Source organism: Festucalex cinctus, chromosome 11 (genome assembly GCF_051991245.1).
Source record: "Festucalex cinctus isolate MCC-2025b chromosome 11, RoL_Fcin_1.0, whole genome shotgun sequence".
NCBI classification, from domain to species: domain Eukaryota; kingdom Metazoa; phylum Chordata; class Actinopteri; order Syngnathiformes; family Syngnathidae; genus Festucalex; species Festucalex cinctus.
Genome location: NC_135421.1, coordinates 27,759,119 through 27,779,697, shown reverse-complemented (window position 1 = coordinate 27,779,697; position 20,579 = coordinate 27,759,119). Strand labels below are relative to the sequence as shown.

The 20,579-nt window shown below is 42.2% G+C and overlaps 1 protein-coding gene across 5 annotated transcripts in view; it reads right to left on the bottom strand.

Moving 5' to 3' along the window:
• The window catches only part of LOC144030602 (FERM and PDZ domain-containing protein 4-like), a 47,670-nt gene that overhangs the window by 11,464 nt on the left and 15,627 nt on the right, over positions 1 to 20,579 (bottom strand). For 4 of the 5 annotated variants that reach the window (XM_077537041.1, XM_077537039.1, XM_077537043.1 and 1 more), the window contains exons 2-6: positions 8,872 to 8,988; positions 3,470 to 3,630; positions 3,141 to 3,243; positions 1,616 to 1,661; positions 869 to 973 (exon numbers count right to left, since the gene is read on the bottom strand). In XM_077537041.1, coding sequence (XP_077393167.1) covers positions 869 to 973; positions 1,616 to 1,661; positions 3,141 to 3,243; positions 3,470 to 3,630; positions 8,872 to 8,988 — 532 coding nt within the window. Of the gene's footprint in view, positions 1 to 868; positions 974 to 1,615; positions 1,662 to 3,140; positions 3,244 to 3,469; positions 3,631 to 8,484; positions 8,698 to 8,871; positions 8,989 to 20,579 lie in introns of those variants that run through there. The other variant, XM_077537042.1, reaches the window with a different exon arrangement.

Here is a 20,579-nt window from a genome sequence, read left to right as displayed (position 1 = left end):
AGGATTTAAACAAACAAACTACTTCTCAATTTACACATCTGGGCTTATGTTAATCTTCGGTGGTGATTTTGTCCTAACCCCCCACACCCCCAGCCTGCATTTTTCCATTTTGTGTTTGTTTTGTAAACAGCGGGCCGTTTCTGTGGAAAGGGAGTGTTTAAAACCCTACAGCCAATCGCAGAGCGGGAGGGGGGGCTCGTGTCACAAACGGGGACCGGGCGAATTTGCCGGCTGTGTGACGTCATTCCCGCGGCATTTTGAAAGCACGCACGGATTATTAGTTTTTTTTTCTCACTCACTCACTCACTCACTCACTCACTCACTCACTCACTCACTCACTCACTCACTCACTCACTCACATAATCTTACGTGTGTGAATGATTGATTTTTAGGACAAAATCACCACCAGAAATGAAGACAAGCCCTGATCTGTAAATTGAGAAGTAGTTTGTTTGTTTAAATCCTGTATTTAAAAAGTGCCTTTTCCAGAGTGAAACCGGCAGACTCGGCCTTTGAATTCATTGTTTGGCCGAAGTAATAATCTGTTTTAAGGTCAGCCTCCTGTTTGGTAGGTTCCAAGCAACACTTTCTGACTCAGCACTACAGATTCACACTTCTATTTAGCCGTCTGAAGCCCAAGGGTTAATGCAAAGTAGAGCGATGTATCTATCAGCCTTTTCAAAATCAGTTCCCTCCAGTTACCACACTTTGTGTGACACATTTTACAAACCAGCGAAGTGCTTTGTGGGAACATGTGCCTCCATCTGTCAGTCACGCCCACGCGCGTTCTATTCCGGAGCGATGAAAAGAAATATTGGCTTATCTGCTCCGTGTCAGCTTTGAGAACACAAAAACGTGCGCGACTTACAGGAACCTGGCCGTTGATGATGACTTCTTCGGCAAAGCGGACTTTCACAGGATTTGTCCTTAACTTGGCCTTTTTGGCTGCGCTGATGAATGCCGACTTGGGCGACTTTGGGAGGGAAAGAGAAAAAAAAAGGAGTTTGTAAAGGACATTTAGGTCCTTATAAAATGAGTCAAATACACTTTTCCCAATCTTTACGCACATTCAAAACGTATCCTCCTTTGAAACATAATAACCCCGCTCACCATCAAGTGTGCCATTGAGGCTGCAAAGAAACGCCTGGTAAAAGGAAGTAATTACAGACTGGAATAGAAGAGCTGCTCGGTCCTCTCGAGTATTACGAAACTCGACACAAATCCTTTTCCTTGCTGCAATTCAAATCGTTCTACAAATGTAATTGCTCATTGAAGCCAAGAAATTGTTTTATCCTATAAGCCACTATTGATTAATGCTTCATTATTGGAGGGAATTACAATATTCCAATGATTTGAGCTTGTTTTGATGGAAAATCAACTACTGTACCAATACAACCGACTGACATTTTGGCTCGGTTTAGGTCACCATCTGGTGCTTGGTGGCTGGGAAGTGTTGACTTGTCATTGAGTTAATCTGAAGTCTTACAAGGGGATGATGTTACGACATGAAAAGACTGACTGATGATACTTTGGCAGTACAGTTGGCTGATGGTTCTGGGTGACATATGTTCATATCATTCTCCAATAAATGAGCATCAAACTGGTAGACACTCACCGGGTATGGCTGAACAACAGTCAATAATATGGACTCCTTGCAGCTCCTGTAAAATAAAGTATAGCACATACGTATGCTTTGAGTCAAAAGGACTGATAAATATTTTCGTATTTTAGATTTTTTTTTTTTTGTTTGTTAATGGACTCCATTTCTACTCTTGGCAGCTCCGTGTTCCTCACTGGAGACAACAAAAGCTGCAAAGGAGCAGCCGCATTGGGCGCTTTTCCCAAAATGAATTTCATCAAAGTCACACGTTGTACTGTGGCCACATGCTCACATTCAAGATTTGGATTTCTTTGACAATCTTTCTGCCCATCTGTCCAAAAAAGTTCTTATTTTGAATCATCATCATCATCATCATCATTCTAGTGATCACCTGTTACTACTAGTCAGTCAACGATGCCGGGGTCACACGGGATTAAATGGGGGTCAACCTAACTATTTTGAAACCATTTTCCCCAAATTAAAATATAAATAACACATTAAAAAGGAAAAACAGAACTTTGTACACAATTATGGAATTTTAGAGTCAAGTACCGTATTTTTCGGATTATACGGCGCTCCGGATTATAAATCGCACCAGCCAAAAAATGCATCATTAAGAAGGAAAAAACATATAAATCGCACTGGATTATAAAACGCATTTTTGGGGGAAATTTACTTGATAAAATCCAACACCAAAAACATACATGTCATCTTGAAAGGCAATTTAAAATAAAAATAAAATAGAGAACAACAGGCTGAATAAGCGTACGGTATACTAACATTACATGACTGACATGCCTGCTAATGTCAGTAACGACGTCACATATTAAGAGTTTGTAGCAAGCAGTGACGGGAGTCGGAGGCGGAGTGTTGAAGGGCGGAGCCAAAGGCTGGCTGGCGTTTTATTGACATCAGCTTCTGAGGTCTTAACAGCAACTCCCCACTCAGCTAGAAGCTAACAGGCTAACTCCCCTTTTCCACATAACAAAACCTTCCCACCCGGAACGTTCCGTGGGTGAATTATGTTCCCATCACTACAAGTTATTCATATAAGTCTAGCATAAAGAACATGTTAACAAGTTTAGCAAACTATATCAGTTTCACTCCAAATCACTAAATCCAATAAAATCTTCATCCTCGGTGTCACTTTTAAACAACTCCCCCAACTCGGGAGGTAGACGATGCGCCGCTTCCTCTTCTACCGGCAATGTTGAAATTATCAACACAGGCCTAGAGCGCCCTCTTGCGGTTTAGTGTGAAAATAACATGTGAAATGATATAATCATGTGTTAATAATTTCACACATAAGCCGCACCAGAGTATAAGTCGCACCCCCGGCCAAACTATGAAAAAAAAATGCGATTTATAATCTGAAAAATACGGTAATAGCTTTTATGCACTGCTTACAGGCGTGTTGGCCAGCATGTTACAACTGCATCGTAAGCTGACTTGAACGTTTTGATAGTTTGCATGAAAATGCATGAGAACTGCCACACTGTGTTAGGCAGATGAGTAAAAGCGTCTTCTTGTGTTGTCCTACCTGACGAGGTCAATCACCCTCTCCCTGGGCGCGGTACTGACTGGCTCATCATTGATCATGATGATCTCGTCCCCCGGGATCAGCTTGCCTTCTGATGGACCCCCTGTTCACACACACCAAACTCGTTCCATAATGCAAATCAGATTTTTTTTTCACCGCCACTACAACCAATGAGCGCTTGATCAAATTTACGAGTCATTTACGTAACCTAAAACCCGCCATTGATTCATCTTTTCCACTTTTATGGAGTATTTGCCCACCTCCGGGGGGCTAAAGTGTTGATAATGGGATGAGTCACTGTTATAGTAAAAAGCTGAGTCACTTTTTACCTGGCGTGACCGAGCGGACCACCACAGGCTTCTCACTGCCCGCCACAAAGCCAAATCCAAGCACCGGGTCTCGTCTCATCTCCACCTTGCGGGGTGCTGGCGGCACAAACTTGTCTCCATCTAGCCGAACCTCTTCAAGGGAGCCGCTCTGGCTGAATTGGCTGTGCAAAAAGACATAAGGAGATTGTTAAATGACTTTGTTTGGACTACGTACTAGCTGTTTTGTTCTGTGAGAGGGTTTTTCATGCAAAACAAATATTGATAATATGCCAGCCTGAACTTCAAAGATGAAGTCAGTCACAAATTTTCTCTTTACAAAAATATGTTGTATGCACACCACTAGTCTAAACAGAGCATTCTGATTAATATTGAGTTTGTGGAATATTAATTAAGCAGCAGGGCTCAGTGGTCAGAAAACAGGTGACCTGTGATTGGTCAGTAGTCTACCTTGAGCAACTGTGATGTCATTTTCAGCGGACAGCAAGTGGCTGTCGTGTGCTGAGAGGTTTGGATCCCAAAGGCGCAGACACGAATAAGGTTTTAAACTGTTTATTCACATCACTTGACCAAACGGAAAAAATGACGAGACTGCATGCCGAGCCCCCTCGGGCTGCGGAAGCACACCGACGAACAGAGTTAATAATCCGGCGAACCACGCACAATTCTCAGACTGCACCGACAGACAGCGAATCGTAAAGGACTAAAGAACGACATCACCTAAAGGATTAAAGGTTGACATCACCAAACATCACGTTTTGTAAACAGACATTTGTTACGTCAGTACGTGACACTTGACCTCATGGTCATCAACCCAAACTTAACAGGACATGAACGCAAACGTCACTTCAGTTGAAACTTGATGATAGCAACAAAAACAAAACATCTCATGAGACAAAACATCACCCCTTCATGACACACTCATGACAGTGGCAAAATGCCCCCCCCCCGAGATAGGTAAAAACGGATGTATTTTGCTCCTTAATTCATATTCCACAAACACAATCATAATGAGAATACCATTTTTTAGACTAATGGGGCTGCATAGAACATATCATTAGAAAAATCTTCTTAAAAAAAAAAAAAAAAAAAAAAAAAAAAAAAAAAAAAAAAAAAAAAAAAAAAAAGAAAAATCTTTGGGTTGACTTCACCTTTAAACCTTATATTTGGAATTACAATACATACTTTTTAATGGGTTAGTAAAATCAAAGGGGCTGATGTACATTTCTGGAGTTCCAGATAACATTATGTAATATGATCTCTACAAGTGACTGTGACAAGTTGACAACGCTAGCAAAGTCCTTCCTTGTCCAATGACAATTTCAGCATTTGTAACTAAACGCAAATCATTCTGTATTTTCCAACCTTAACCTTAAACCGAAGAGTTTTTCAGCAGAATCTTGCCAGCAATGTTGGTTAATTAAAGCTTTGGGCCAGCACGCAAGACAGTGTGTAATTCACATTTATTCTTGACACGTGCTATTCGACAATAATGACTAACAATTAAGCGGTCACGAAACAAAGGCAGCAAAATCTGCCATTTGCCAAAAACAAGAAAGTGCAGCACGATGCTCAAGTGTAGAGTGACTTGTCAATTTCTGGATAAGAAGAAACGTTTCATTCTTACTTATGCACTTCTTGATAAAATAGCTTCCGTCTGCATGGCACTCTGAGTATATCGATATCAAAGTCAAAGTTTCAGAACGGTTATTGTTCTTTCTGTTTTTAATGGGAAGTCAAACATGTTCTACAGGCTGTTTACTATGTCATCTCTAGTAAGGAGGGGGCATTGCGTTTTATGTGATGCTTGTTTTTCCGGTGTTATGCTACTTGGAAAAGCTCTTTTAGACAACTTTAACGGCCGGAACATGCGTTATGAAATTTATTTATTTATTTTTCCCTTCCCCTTTTTATTATTCACAAGCTAAAGAAATATTACTAATTTTAGGTCTTTTTTTTTTTTTTCAAAACTCAGAAATGAGTGACATTTGGGGTGGAAGGTGAACTCCATTTGCAGTGGCCAACTTTTACTTTGTGTGCTCTGATGTCTGCCATTTATTTACCGCATTATAAGGCATTCAATGTATGACATATTTTCAAACTTTTTCCATATATACGGTGCACCGCATTATAAGGCGCACCTTCAATGAATGACATATTTTACAAACTTTTCCAAATATAAGGCGCTACAGTACAGGCTGGGGTTACGTTATGCATCCATTAGATGGTGCTGCGCTAAAGGGAATGTCAACAAAACAGTCAGATAGGTCAGTCAAAGTTTATTAATAGATTACAAACCAGCTTTCTGACAACTCCAAAATGAATAAACAGCTGTTTTATTATTTTCTCTGAGATAAAGTATTAGCATTAGCTAGCGATCCAAGATGGCGGGATCTTCTGCGCATGCGCGTCACCGATCGTGCAGGGTCACCGAAGCGTCTTGACAGCGAAACCCGTTGCGGCTTAATATTGATCCATATATAAGGCGCACTGGATTATAAGGCGCATGGTCAGCTTTTGAAAAAATTGACGGCTTTTAGGTGCGCCTTATAGTGCGGAAAATACGGTAGTTGATGGAGTCACTTTCGGATCATTTTGTCCACTTTCTTGCCTTCAACAAACCAACTTGTCTTTTGAAATGTTGTCCGATTGTGACCAAAATTGAACCATGTATGCTCGACGTGTGGGGTTGCGCTATTTGAATGATCCACCATAAAATCAGATGCACCAGGCTTGCTAGAACCAGCTCAATCAACTCATTCTGTATATGTGATGAATGTGATAAACCCTACTGGCAGAAATGCGTAGATGCAATAACTCCACTCTTGATGCTCTGATTAACTTCCAACTCTATTCATCAAGTCCACCTTTTAATGTTTACCTGTCACTGGGGCTGTGAGTGCCTTTTTTTTCGCCTGCATTTTTTTTTTTAATCTTGACATGTTTTGCTGGCCATTATTCATTGTTCTTTTTAACCTTTCAAATGAGGAACTCAACAGATTGTCAAAACCATATGGACCTGTAATCTCTCTTCCTCATTGTCGGCCACCTGCTTAACATGGCTTCTTTCCCAATGTGCAGACAGCCATGTAGTATGTGATGGCCACTAATTATCCACATTAGCAGCTCACATAGCTCCACAATGATTTTTAGTAAGACACAGTGGAAGATGCACAGACATTTTCATTTTTTTTTATTTTTTTTTATTTTTTTTTATTTTTTTTTGCTTTTGAATTTCATTTTGTTTAATGGACTGTGCCCCAAAACCAGACAACCAACAATTTACATTTTGGAAAGGACAGAGCAGTGTTTATCTTCTTTCTCTGCTCACGCCTGCTTCGTAATTTTTTAACCACTCTAACAATAATGACTCATATTCCCTCGCCATTTGGTTGGAATCTTATCCTCTATTTGATTTGATTTATTTGTTCATTTTTCCTTTCGGACAGCATTGATGACAATCAAACATTACATCATACAGTTTAGACATATAATAACCGAAAAGAAAAAGGGCTGGCAGGAAGAAGCATAAAGCTTATAAATTCCCGCCCCCATACAAAACTAGGACGCAAAAGATCAAGCAATAAAAATAAAAATCAACAGAGATGATAAAATTTCACTCAGTTCATCAAGTCCATGAAGTTCGATTTCCAGTTGATTTCATTCGGAGACTTTTGATTCAAGCAGGTGGATTATTAAAAGTTCACTCAGTTCATCAAGTCCAAGTAGCAAGTTGTCGAGATGATTACTTTCGGAGACTTTTGATTAGGCAAATGGATTATTGAAAGTCAATCAGATCCTCTTCACCAGTGATTTGATCGCATATAGATCATGACAAAAGATTCTTTCCGGTAGTTCGTTGATCACTTGTTGATTAGTACCATGTGGATTCTATTTGTCAACATTTAAGAACAAAACGCTTTTGCCAGAATCTTTAATGTATTCAGGGCAGAGTAGTATTGGTCGACCTCCATGGAGTCCTCGATAGGCGCTGCAAAAGTATGCCAAACAAGTCTGTGGCATTTTGCAACACTATCCATTTACAGACTTTCCAAATGCAGATAATCTGTGCCTCTTTAAAGAGGAAGTCAAATTGCTGCATGCGCCCCCACTAGTAGTCTGATCAATCTTGCGTTTGCATAATATTTCATATTTTATGCATCTCAGGGGGTGGCCATTTTACCTTGCACCGCCTGCCACTTGCTGTCAACTGAAAGTGACATCACGGTGCCTAAGGGCTCAGCTTGCGAACGTCACATGACCAAACCCGGACAAACAGGTGAGCCGTGACGGTCGTAATCTCAGGCCTTCGGCGCTGTGATGTCATTTTCAGGTGCTGTCAACAGCATGTGGCAAAAATGTTCAACATTCCTCCAGAATCACTCCCTCGACTGCATCGCATCCTTTTTTTCATAACTGCGCGTCATACTGTTAATATTAAATAGCCGCTGGTTTATTTATGTGCCCGCTGTCACGCGGACAACGTTCCTTTAAAAAAAATGCTCCCGACTGGCATTGTGCCCGGCGGCCTCGTCGCGCTCAGATGGCCGGTGACGGACACACAAGCGGACGTTTGATTATTCGTGAGTCTGCCACAAAATTTTGACGACCAAAAAAAACAAACAGCCTCCGCGAACGCGCCTCATCATGCAGATGCACTCTCTGACTGCAGCCGGCGCTCTCGCTTCTTACGTAACACCTCTCCACATCACGCACACGCCGGGCTACAACCCTCGTGTGACGAGGCTTCAACCTCCTCTTTGGTGCAGCATGTAAATGTACAAGGCGGAGAGGAAAATGGAAGATCAACGTTTTGTTGAGAAAGGTACAAATAGAAAATCTAAAGAAGTATGCAATACAGTATGTCGTCACAAGATAGAGCAACACTTTAACATGATTTAACTCATTCACTGCCATTGACGGAAAAATACATCAAATGATGTTTTTTTTTTTTTTTTTTTTTTTTTTTTTTGCTGGTCTGGCAATGAATGTGTTAAGGACATCCACAACACAGTTACCTTTATGTGGCAGTTAATTAAGCCGGAATCCTCTGATAAATGAGCCAAATGGCGGCGCAAAAAGCAAATTCCCGCACAGGTGAATTAATTTAAAAAAAAATAAAAATACAAATAAAAATTCCTCTTGTGCATACGGGAGACTGCGTGCAGAGAGAGTGGTGGGTGTGCGAGAAGGAGCGTGTGGTGTGCAGGGCATCGAGAAAAAGAAAGACAGAAAGAGAGAGAGAGAGAGAGAGTGCACAGCAGGGTAAGGAAAAGCGAATCAGTATTCCGAATGCACAGATGGAGATGCCGTTGGAGGCAGTGACGCTCGCTGGAATAATCATAGCGTTGCCGAGTGGTCTGAAACATCTCTTGGTTGCTCGGAGCTCCTTTCGAAACACTCACTTGATGTAGCAGTCACGCCCCTCTCTATTGGTGGCCGTGTCCCAGCCATTGGGGGGTCCCTGCGAGGTGCTCCACGTCCCTGACGGAGGCGGCCAGCCTGACGACTTGGTCCTGTGGCTGCGGATGATAGAAGGGGGGGGGATCAAGTAGCAGTCGGGGGGGGGGGGGGGGGGGGGGGGAAACACAGTCGTGCCCTATAGGCAGAATTTTAACTCAGACCCAGAGGCTTACGGAGACAAGTTTGAATGGTTTTCCTTTGAGACTTTCAGACATGACATTTTTTTTTTTTTTTTTTTTTTTATCAATCCATCCATACCTTTTTTTTATGATTCGTATCCTGTTCAGGGCAATCTGGATCCTATCCCAGGTGACTTAAGAAGAAAGGCAGGTTAAAGCCTGGACTGGATCATCAGTTAGTTGGAGGGCAGGCACTGACAAAATGACATTCTTTTTACATACACAAGACCAATGTCGGAGTCTGGAAAGCAGCGACGTGCGGATCACTGCTGAAATGGCAAAACCGCCGCTACTAGATCATCAAACTAGCAATATTTTGGATAGTTCAGTCATTTGAGGTAATGCACTCATTTGCTCTCAAAAACATATACATATTTTCTGTTTTAAATGTATTGTGTCCCAAAGACGTATTTATCCGTTTTTGTTGTTGTTGTTGTTTTTATGCTACAGCATACAGAAGGCTTTGATGCAGCCTCTCAACTGCAGAGAACATATTTCGAGAATTACAAAACGGCCAGCAGGTGGCAGCAGAGTATAATAAATCAAGCAGGGCCATGATGAAAACAAGCTGTTTCCCCACAATTCTAAGCAGATTTGTGAATAATGATGAAACTTAGCTGCATTCTATTTCGAATTGCTGCTAAATGGAAACGGATAGAAATATACTTTTTTTTCCTTTTTTTTTTTTTTTTTTTTTTTTTTTTTTTTTTTTTTTTTTTTTTTTTTTTTTTTTTTTTTTGCGTGCGTTTGCGTGCGTGCGTGCAAATACGTATAAATTTATACTCATTCATTCACCTAAAACCTTATAAATATCCCATTACCCTTCGCCTTAACCAGGTACTTCAGAATCTTGCCAGAGTCGTGAGATTTAAATGGTCAGGAGACCAGAGAAAAGGTCAGAAAAAAAAGAAATAAAGAGAAAAGAAAGGTAAATCAAAGTGACATCCAGCACCGACCAAACACTTCCTGCCTTCCCCATGATTACAAAATCAAAGTCTTACGCCAACCCCGGAAGCCTCTAAATTCCAGCAAATTTAGCGAGATCTCAAGAGCCCAGAGGAAAAACTAAAGAGAGGAAGGAGGGAAGGATCGATAAGGCAGAGTGAGATCAATAGAAGCCAGTACATCCAATCCATCAAAGTGAAGTCCAGCACCAACAAGACCCCTCCTGCGTGGTTACAAAACCGGAGTCTTATGCCAACCCCAGAAACCTCATACTTCTAATAAATTAAGATCTCAAGTGACCAGAGGAAAAACTAAAGAGAGGAAGGAGGGAAGGATAGATAAAGAAAAGTGAGAACCACAGACACCAGCACCAACTGATTCAAGGGGCTGTGGGAGGGAGAGGGTACTTCTGTTGAGTTTCAGTAGATGCTGGTGCGACGGATCTGGCATGCATAAGGACCACCACCAAAGAGAGAAGCCGTCAACCGCGGTCCAGCAAAGCGAGCACCCCCCCCCCCCCCCCACCCCCCCCGAAATCCCCAGGCCGCGGCAGCACCAAGGCCACCCCCAAGCCACCCGAGCGGACACCGGTCAGCGAGCCGACCCAGATACCCGGAACACCCCCGCCCCAGCCCCGGCCCACACCCCCGAGCCCAAGGCCGCAGAACGAGGCCCAGCGGGCCCCCACAGCGCCCCACCGGTCCCCAGCCCCCATCCCCCCACGACCCCCCCGCACCCCACCCAAACCCGCCATCCACCACGACCCAGGCCCCACCACCCCCGACCCCCAAACCCCCGAACACACCCCGACCCCCAGCACCCAACCCCCCACCCACCCATACCTCCACCCCCCCCCCAAACAAGCCGCCCCCCCCCGACGGCCGCCACCCCCCCCCCCGCGAACCCGGCCCCCCGCGAGAACCCCCCACCCCCCCCCGGAAACCGGCACCGGGCAGCAGCGCAGAGAGGGAAGATGTGCCCACCCCACCTCCAGCCGCGCGAGATTTGCACCGCGGCGGGAGGGGGGAAGCAGAGGAGGAAGCACCAGGGGAGAAGGCGGGACACCAGAACACCGAGCCCGGTGGGGAGAGGCCCCGGTCGTCACGCCAGAGTACAAGTGACACCTAACCCTGTTACTGAGTCCGCCAGCTCGCCGACTGGCGAGCTCTACCCTTACACCGTGAATGTGGCCCCACCCAGTGTATATACAAGTGTGTGCGTGTGGTGCATTAAAATTGGGAGCAGGTGAGTCGGAGCAGAGGGAAAAAATTTCCCCTACTCCGACACACCCGTATCCCCCCCCAAAAAATGAATATGTATATGTGTGGTGCATTAAAAAAGGGAATGGAGGGACAAAGTGGTGGGGCAGGGACACAAATGGGGGGGACCACAGCGCTGCCAGGCACTGCAGTCCATCCCCTCTGATGGCTCCCCGCCCCAACTCACCCCTCCCCTTGGACGTGAGGTGCATTAAAATTGGAGGGGAGTTGAAGGGTGAAGACGGTGTTTCCACCCTTCCCCACCCCACCAAGAAATGTGTTGTGTGCCCTATGTGTATATTTACAAAGTGTATAGTGCAAGCTAGTGAAGTGAGTAAGAGGAGCGACCAGCGGGGCCTCACCCAACCCGGCGGGTGTAGGTGGCACGCCCGCCCCCCAGCACCCCCACCCCCCGCCGCCCCCCACCTCATCCACCCGGCACCACAATGGGCGGACAGCCAGCGCAGCAGGGCTACCGGACAGCCCACCAGCCACCGGGGCCCGCCCGGGGCACCAGGAGTTATACCGGAGCGGGGCAGGCCCCAAACCCTCGCCCGGCCCCCGGAGCCCGACGCCCGGGCCGGGGAGGGAGCCCCAGGCCCAGGGAGAGGGAGGGGGAGGGGCCGCAGGGCAGACAGGGAAGGGGGGGGGGGGGCGGGGGAAGCGGGGAGAAGACGACAAGAAGGCGAAAGGGCGGCTGCAGGGCAGGAGGCGGGGGGGGAGAGGAGGAGGGAGGGCGACAAGGGAAAAGGGACCGGGAGGCAGAGGAGGATGGGCGGGAGGAGGCGAGGAGGGAGAGGCGACGGGGGGGAGGAAGGGGGAGGGGAGAGGGAACCACGGGGCACACCGGAGGCCCACCCACCCCGAACCGCGCCGCCGGGCACGGAGCAGCGGACCGCGCCGGGACGGCACCGCCCCGGGCACCATTGTTGCTATCGCCTCAAAATCTTGGTCTTGACTTTGTCGCATCTCTTTGAAGTCTCACATTGGCTCGTTCTTGGTCTTGATTTGGTCTTGACCGACCTTGGTTTAGTTCTTCACTGTTTTATCTCCGCAAATAGTTGCTTCTGATTTGGTCTCCTTTATGATAAGTCTTCATAATTGTCTCGGCCTTGGTCTTGAGTTAGTGTCATCCTCTCAAAAGACTGAAAACTCATTAAAACTACCTAAATTTAAAAAGAAACTAAACTCAGCACAAATCAATTTTGTACAATTTTTAGGACTAAACACAATTTGTCTTCATAACATTGTGTGGCCCTTGCGTCCTTCTGATATTCTGTATGTGGCCCTCAAATGAAAAAGTTTGCACACCCCTGGTTTATGTGATCTTCACATTACCACTGATAATGCTATTACTAGTACTACATTATTTAAAAAAAATAAAAAATTCAATCTAGATGAAAAATTAGCCCAACCCAACTGTTTTAAACAAAATAACCCAAAGTTGAATAAAATTGACCCAAGTTAGTGGGTCAGTCCATGTTTTGTCCAAGCAATTAAGGTTGTACTACTACAATATATTTCTTCTTTTCAAATTGTACATTGGCATTAGGGGTGTGCTGAAAAAATCGATACGGCAATATATCGTTGCGGGCCTCATTACAATACACGTATCGATACGCAGGCGTCAGAATCCATATTGCTCGTTAACTTTAAATAGGCAGTGAACGTTTGCCTTTGCGGCTTGCATTGTACCTAAAACATCAAAACCAGCAGCGTCTTTGAAGTTAATTGCCTTCAATTAATGCAAAAATAGCTCACCAGTGATTGGACACTGCGTCTTGCTAAGAAAAATTAAAGCAGAGGAAGAATATCAACATTTATTTACTTATAAACTTAACATGGCACGTGTGTCAGTGTACCAATTTTCCTATATTTTGTTTAAAAAAAAACAAAAAATGTGTCTTATGTGGGATACATATGTATCGCAATACGTATCGTATCGTGAGGTTGGTGGCAATGCCCAGCCCTCATTGGCATTTTGTGACGGCTTCCTGCCACCTCACACAAGTTGGCAAACAATTCATACCGCTAATTGAATCGTTTCTTTCTTGCTCCATATTCCATGCGCACGGGTTTCGCTCCGAAAGCAGCGATGTCACCTCACAGGCTTGTGTTCCGTGTAACAGTGCTCTTCGCATCCATTATTCAAAGCCTCGCTGTCTCTCGCTCGAAATGCTCCCCGAGTTATTGTAGCGGCCGTAATAAGTTGCGTGCAGTGCTCCGGCGTCTGCACGTTAACGCCGCCCGTGTCGGCCGGCGGGCGCCGTGAGATGTGAATAATATCTCATCAGCGCCACAGCAGTGTTTAGCCACAAAGCACACGCGGAAATCGGGTTTTTGGCCTCGCCGCACGCTATTCGACTGGTTCATGTGAGGCGACGCGTTTGCTTTCCCAAAGCAAATCGCGGCGTGTGTGTGTGGCTTTCCAGATGCACGGATTCATTTGACGCACGGCACATTCGCTGGCTTGAAGGCCTCCGTGTTGTATATTTAGAACATTTCCTGCAGCTGTCATGATGTGTGTGGACACGAGGGCAAGCTGTTGGAGTACCAACATTTGTACTCTTTCATATTTGCTCATTTTATGGGAAGAAAAATATTTGAAATCTATAAAAAATAAATAAATAAATAAAAAAGTTTTAAATAGGTTTTCAGGACTGTGGCTACATTTTGAAGAAGTAAAAAATATCCAGAAATATATATATATCTATATATATATATATGTTTTAATGAGGAATTCAAAATTTCCATTCAAATTAACGTATACATTTTGCTGATCGTAATTCTTTGACCTGGTTTTTATTTATAAACGATACATAACCGCTTACTCCTCACAAGGGTCGCGGGGGGTGCTGGAGCCTATCCCAGACGTCTACAGGCGGTAGGCAGGGTACATAACTCAGTGCATTAACTAAAAAAACAACAACAACAACAAAAAACGTGCCTATAGATTAGGAAAATAACATCTTCGTTCACTTTAAATGACTTCAAAATCGTGCAATTTCGGACATTAAACACTGGAATTAAATAGTAATTGCTGAACTCTGTTGCTAACCAAAGCAGCAGAATGTAAACTGCCTCTCAAATGAATTCAAGTGGAATCTTACTGCATGTTGTTAACCATTTCCCTTGACACTTTTATTCAATTATTTAACGTTGTGGCGATATATCTTTCAAAGACAATTCGTTTGCAGTAGATTGACATTTGATCAGCCCATTCTTTATGTTACTGGGCATCTCTCTCAGTTTCTTTCCATTTTTTCGGAATTTTTCATAATAGCCCTTTTTTTTTTCTTTGGTTTTTAACTCTCTTTCACTTGATGTATTCTTATGCACCAAAAATGCCTTCCCTACCTGCAGTTGAGTAAATTAACACACCTGGGACACTATTTGCAGAAATGCATGGACAGTTGCATTGCAGTTGCGGCTCAACACCCGTGAATTCATCTAGTTTCAGATTTAAAATAATGTAAGAATAAATTAAATAGTTTTTATTTTTTTAATGATTTTTTTTAATTTATTTTTTTAAGCCAATCCCCATCTTATCGATGGCCATGAATGTCTATCATTTATTAAAAGTTAACTATCATTGAAATCAACTAAATTTAATCGTGGAATTTTGCGACCCCAATTGAGGCATTAAATCTAACACAAACAACCAGTCGATAACGGCACTTACAGTTTCAGATGATTTGCCCTCCAGATTTTCCCCCCAATTGACAAAGTGCCTCTTTAATTAAATCCATTCTTCCTTCACATGAGCCGAAGCGCCTTGCACGCATCCCGTCATGATCTTTGATTTCTCCTTTCTTTTTCCCGAGCAGTGTTGCTGTTGAGTTAGTTGCAAGACTCGGGTTTGCGGAGTCACTAAATAGGGTTCACCCTCCGGTGGACGGCGAAAATGATCTTCCTCCCGTCGACATGAATAAATAAATGATGGCTGCGCGCTCGCGCCGGACCAGTAGTCGAGAGCCATGCGGGTAAACCGTTGCTGCACAATTCATGGACAGGTTACCCAAGAGTCACAGTGTGGGCAATTCAGATATTTTTATGTCAAATTAACAGTGAGTTTTTTTTTTCCAAATGCTTGTTTTTGTTTGCGTCTCATGTTAGCAATTTCTTTTCTGAGGAAACCCCAAAAGAATCATTATAAAAGCTGACCCGCGACGAATACAAATGACGAAATGTGAAGGTTAAAGTTGCTCTCGTGAGAGTTCTTTAAAAAGTGAACGGCAGATCACAATGAAATGCAGTCAATTAAAGATTGAACTCGCCAACCACATTTTAACTCATTCACTCCCAAAAACGTATTTTTACGTTGTTGTTTTTTTTTTAGGTTTTTGTTTGCTAGAGTTTTTGTATGAAGGCTTTGATGCAGTTTCTGACCTGAAGTGGTCGCTTAAAACGATGGTAGCTATTACAAAAAAATAAAAAATAAATGGCCAGCAGGTGGCAGCAAAGTATAAGAGATCAACCAGGTCCATGTTGCAACAAGCTCTTTTTCCCAGTATTTTCAACAGGTTTGTGAATAATGATGAAACTTAGCTAATTCTAATGCTAATTGCTACAAAACATAAAAACAGATTAAAAAAAATATACCATACTTTTTTTTTTTTTTTTTTTTTTTTTTTCCTGATGAAAGAAGAGACACATTTTTCTTTTGGTAGGGTCCATGTTTTTATATCAATAGAACATGAAAATGGCTGGGAGTGAATGAGTTAGTTAATAATGTCTCCAAAGTTATCAGGAAGTGCAATTTGGAGGAAATTCCTTTGAGTTATGCTTTGTGGGAGACTGCAACGGATCATTTTTCAGCCCTTCATCAAATGTGCATGACCAACGTGATCCTTGCTTTATCACTGTCGTTCACTTTCGCTTTCATCTCTTTTTTGAATAGCCTTGAAAAGACTTGGAGCGCGTTATGAAACGCTGTAATCCTGTTCATGTGCATTCTAGAAAAGCCACACACCAAGAGACGCACATCCCAACACACACACAGACGACTTTGAAGAATTCACATTGATTATGCCCATTAGGTGTAGCTATATGCAATCAAACCATGCAAACTCCTCCAAGCATTTTTTTTTTTACAATTTTCTTTTCCTTTTTTGTGAAATCATTAGTGAAGTGTAACTTTACGACTCCCTTTTGCACTTAAATTTTTTTTTTTCTCTTCCTGATATTTATGTACTGTGTCAGAAGGCTCAACTTTTTTCCTTTGGCACCGTGTGGCTTTCCCAGCATGCACCGCATCAAGCCAGAGCCATATTAATCTCTCTGGTCTTTGTTTTAGAGGTGCCACCATCAATCATACGACACATTACTCTTGTCATTTATACGGCAGGTTTGGTGGGGTACGTTCTGCTATTGGAAGATACACGATATGCAAGTCGAAGGCTCTAAAATGTAGCGGAATAGTTTTTTGGTAAATCTAATTAACGCATTTGCTCCCAATAACGTGTAAATACGTTTTTTTCCCCCAATGTTTTAAGTGTCCCAAAGACGTATTAATACGTTTTTTGTTGTTTTTTTGTTTTTTGGTTTTTTTTATGCTAAAGCATACAGAAGCTTTGATGCAGCCTCTCAACTGCAAAGAACGGTTGCAGAAATGTTAGTTATTACACAAACGGCCAGCAGGTGGCAGCAGAACAAAGGAGATCAACCAGGGCCATCTAGAAAAAAAGCTCAATTACTTACAATTTGAAATAGATTTGTGAAAACTGATGAAACTTAGCTCTCTTCTAATGCTAATTGCTGCAAAACGGAAGCAGATAGAAATATACTTTTTTCCTGATGAAAGAAGAGACTTTAATCTTTCTTTTGATATGTTCCGTGTTTTTATAGCAATAGAACACAATATTCTGTGGGCCTTGCAAAATCAGTCAAAATCCAGTAAAACAGCCGGGAGCGAACGGGATTGCGAAATGTGAAAATGGCTGCCAGTGAATGAGTTAATTGGAGACTTTGTAGTTTTTGTTGTTGTTGAGTTTTTACAAGTGCTGTCAAAGTTAAAGTACTAACTAATTAATTAATCACATCCAATTATCGCATTAATCATGTATTAACGCAGATTAATCACACTACTAATTTTGACCTCACATAATCATTTAGCTGACAGTGGATGGTTATGTTAAAGGTAGCACAGGTTGTGCTTGAGCAATAAACATAACTACATACATTAAAGTAAAGCATTTAATATAAATGTTTGCATATGACATTAGGATATTTGTACATGTCAAACAATCGGGGTCATTTTTTTCCCATTTAAAATTATTTAAGTAATTAACTAATTAGAAAAAAAAAAAGAGGACGAGTGTGTGCAGTGTGCAGTGGGAAAAAAATCCTCATGACATTAAATGTCGAAAGAATGAACATATAACAGGTGCTCTTTAAATTTGGCAGGCAAAAAATGTTGATTAAAAAGCCTTTTTAATGAAGTGATTAATCGTGATTATGGTAATCGAAATCCTAAAATGCAATTAATCTGATTACAAACGTAATCGTTTAACAGCTTTAGTTTTTACTACACAATACTTACCGTGATGTGTTTTTTTTAATCTATCATACAAGAAATATATTTGTTTAAAAAACCTAAAAACTAATACTAAAATTAATAAAAAACTGAACCGAAATAAAACATTTTTGAAAAAAAAGAAGAAAAACTAATGAAAACTAACAAATCCGCTCTGAAAACGAAATAGAATTTACTCAATTTACAAAACAAAACTGAAAACAATCTAAAAACTTGCTGACTGACAAAATTCAATAAACCGAGTGAGGGCAATGCACAATTCTACATAATAGAATAAAGGCCTATATGACTAGACAAAATAAGAGTGACTAATAGCATAACTGTGACATTATCACATTATCATCATAAGGTAGATCGTAACTGCATAAAATCTGGCAAACTAAGAGTGGCTACTATGGCTAAAATAAGGGATTGACCAAAACAAGAAAAAGTCGAATCAGATTACAGCGTCATCTGAAATGCAATTTATCATTATGTCAATTTAGAGAATTCATACATTTGCACATTATTGTATTTTTTTTTACTTGGTCCAACATACATTATCATCATTTTACATGATATCTTGCAAAACTTACTAGACTTCAGTTCAGCAAAAACATGTTTGCATTTTAGGTCGACTGAAGATGAAGAATTGCAAATAGGCGTGAATGTGAGGGTGAATATTTTTTTTTTATGTTAGTCCAAGAAGTCAGCTGGGATGGACTTCAACTTCCTCCCATGAGAAGTCGCAAAAAATCCACGTCTCGCTTTCCTCCAAATGGACCGAACGCATCCCCTCCCGTGCAGCTCTCATCGTCGTCGCATGTACGGTGACGAGCGACATGAAAAGATGCAGTGCGAGACCTCGAATGCGATTCTGTTTGCTTGTGAAAGCTGCGGAACGACGGCAGATGAGAGGAGCGCCTCCCGCGACGAGGCCCGTAGAGACAGAGAGGAACCTCGCCGATTAAAGGCTTTATTCCTCCATGACTCCTTTTTTTAGTTTTAGAGAGCAAAAAACATCTTCTTTTTCTTTTTCTTTTTTTCTTTCTTTATTTTTGGTTCACATAATGCAATGCTTACATTTCTGTTCCTCCCACTACCTTGTAGCTAATCCCACACGGTCAGGATGAGAGCTTGTTAGGACCGGCTTCATTGTGCTCTTATTTATATATGGTGCAGTGCGAGCAGGGGATTCTACGGAGACCCTCTGGTGTCAGGGTTTGAATTTTTTGTGTGTGTTTTTGTGGCTAATCTGTACCCACAGTTTAGCAATCTGTACCCACAATTTAACAATCTGTACCCACAGTTTACTAATCTGTACCCACAGTTTGGTAAACTGTACCCACAATTTAACAATCTGTACCCACAGTTTAGTAAACTGTACCCACAGTTTACTAATCTGTACCCACAGTTTGGTAAACTGTACCCACAGTTTACTAATCTGTACCACAGTTTAGTAAACTGTACCCACAGTTTACTCATCTGTACCACAGTTTAGTAAACTGTACCCACAGTTTAACAATCTGTACCCACAATTTAACAATCTGTACCCACAGTTTAGTAAACTGTACCCACAGTTTAACAATCTGTACCCACAGTTTAACAATCTGTGCCCACAGTTTAGTAAACTGTACCCACAGTTTACTGATCTGTACCCACAGTTTAGTAAAATGTACCCACAGTTTAACAATCTGTGCCCACAGTTTAGTAAACTGTACCCAAAGTTTACTAATCTGTACCCACAGTTTAGTAAACTGTACCCACAGTTTAACAATCTGTACCCACAGTTTAGTAAACTGTACCCACAGTTTACTAATCTGTACCCACAGTTTGGTAAACTGTACCCACAGTTTACTAATCTGTACCACAGTTTAGTAAACTGTACCCACAGTTTAACAATCTGTACCCACAATTTAACAATCTGTACCCACAGTTTAGTAAACTGTACCCACAGTTTAACAATCTGTACCCACAGTTTAACAATCTGTGCCCACAGTTTAGTAAACTGTACCCACAGTTTACTAATCTGTACCCACAGTTTAGTAAAATGTACCCACAGTTTAACAATCTGTGCCCACAGTTTAGTAAACTGTACCTAAAGTTTACTAATCTGTACCCACAGTTTAGTAAACTGTACCCACAGTTTAACAATTTGTACCCACAGTTTAGTAAACCGTAACCACTGTTTAGCTCCTCTGTGGCGTTATGTAATACGCATGCGCACGCACGTTCGAACGGCTGTTTCTTTCCGTCTGAAACTGAAGATTTATGTATTCAGTGGATGTGTAATGTTGCGCTTGTGCCACTGTGAGGCGCTGGAACACTTGTCTTCTTTCTTTCTTTTACTTCCGTGTTCAGCCCGAACGCAAACGTGTTTCGTTGTGCTCCGCAATTAATACGCCAGACTTGGCTAAAGAAACTTCATCTTTCCGTCATCCATTCATCCTTAATGCATCGTTAAGCTGCCAAAACTAGTCTACAGTTTAAGATAAAAAAAATTTAAAAAAAAAGTTTACTAAACTGTGGGTACAGATTAGCAAAAAAATGAATGCAAATTCAGACGCTGACACCAGAGGGGCTCCGTAGGATTCATTGCCATTGACTGTGTTAAATGTTTGGTTTGGCCTTTAACCTGAAATTCCTCGCAATTTCCAGTAGGGGGCGACCACACCGGTTGGAGTCATTACTCGCGTCAAGGATTCATCGTGGCAAACCTTTCAATCAGTGATGTTCTCCGCCTCTTCCCTAAT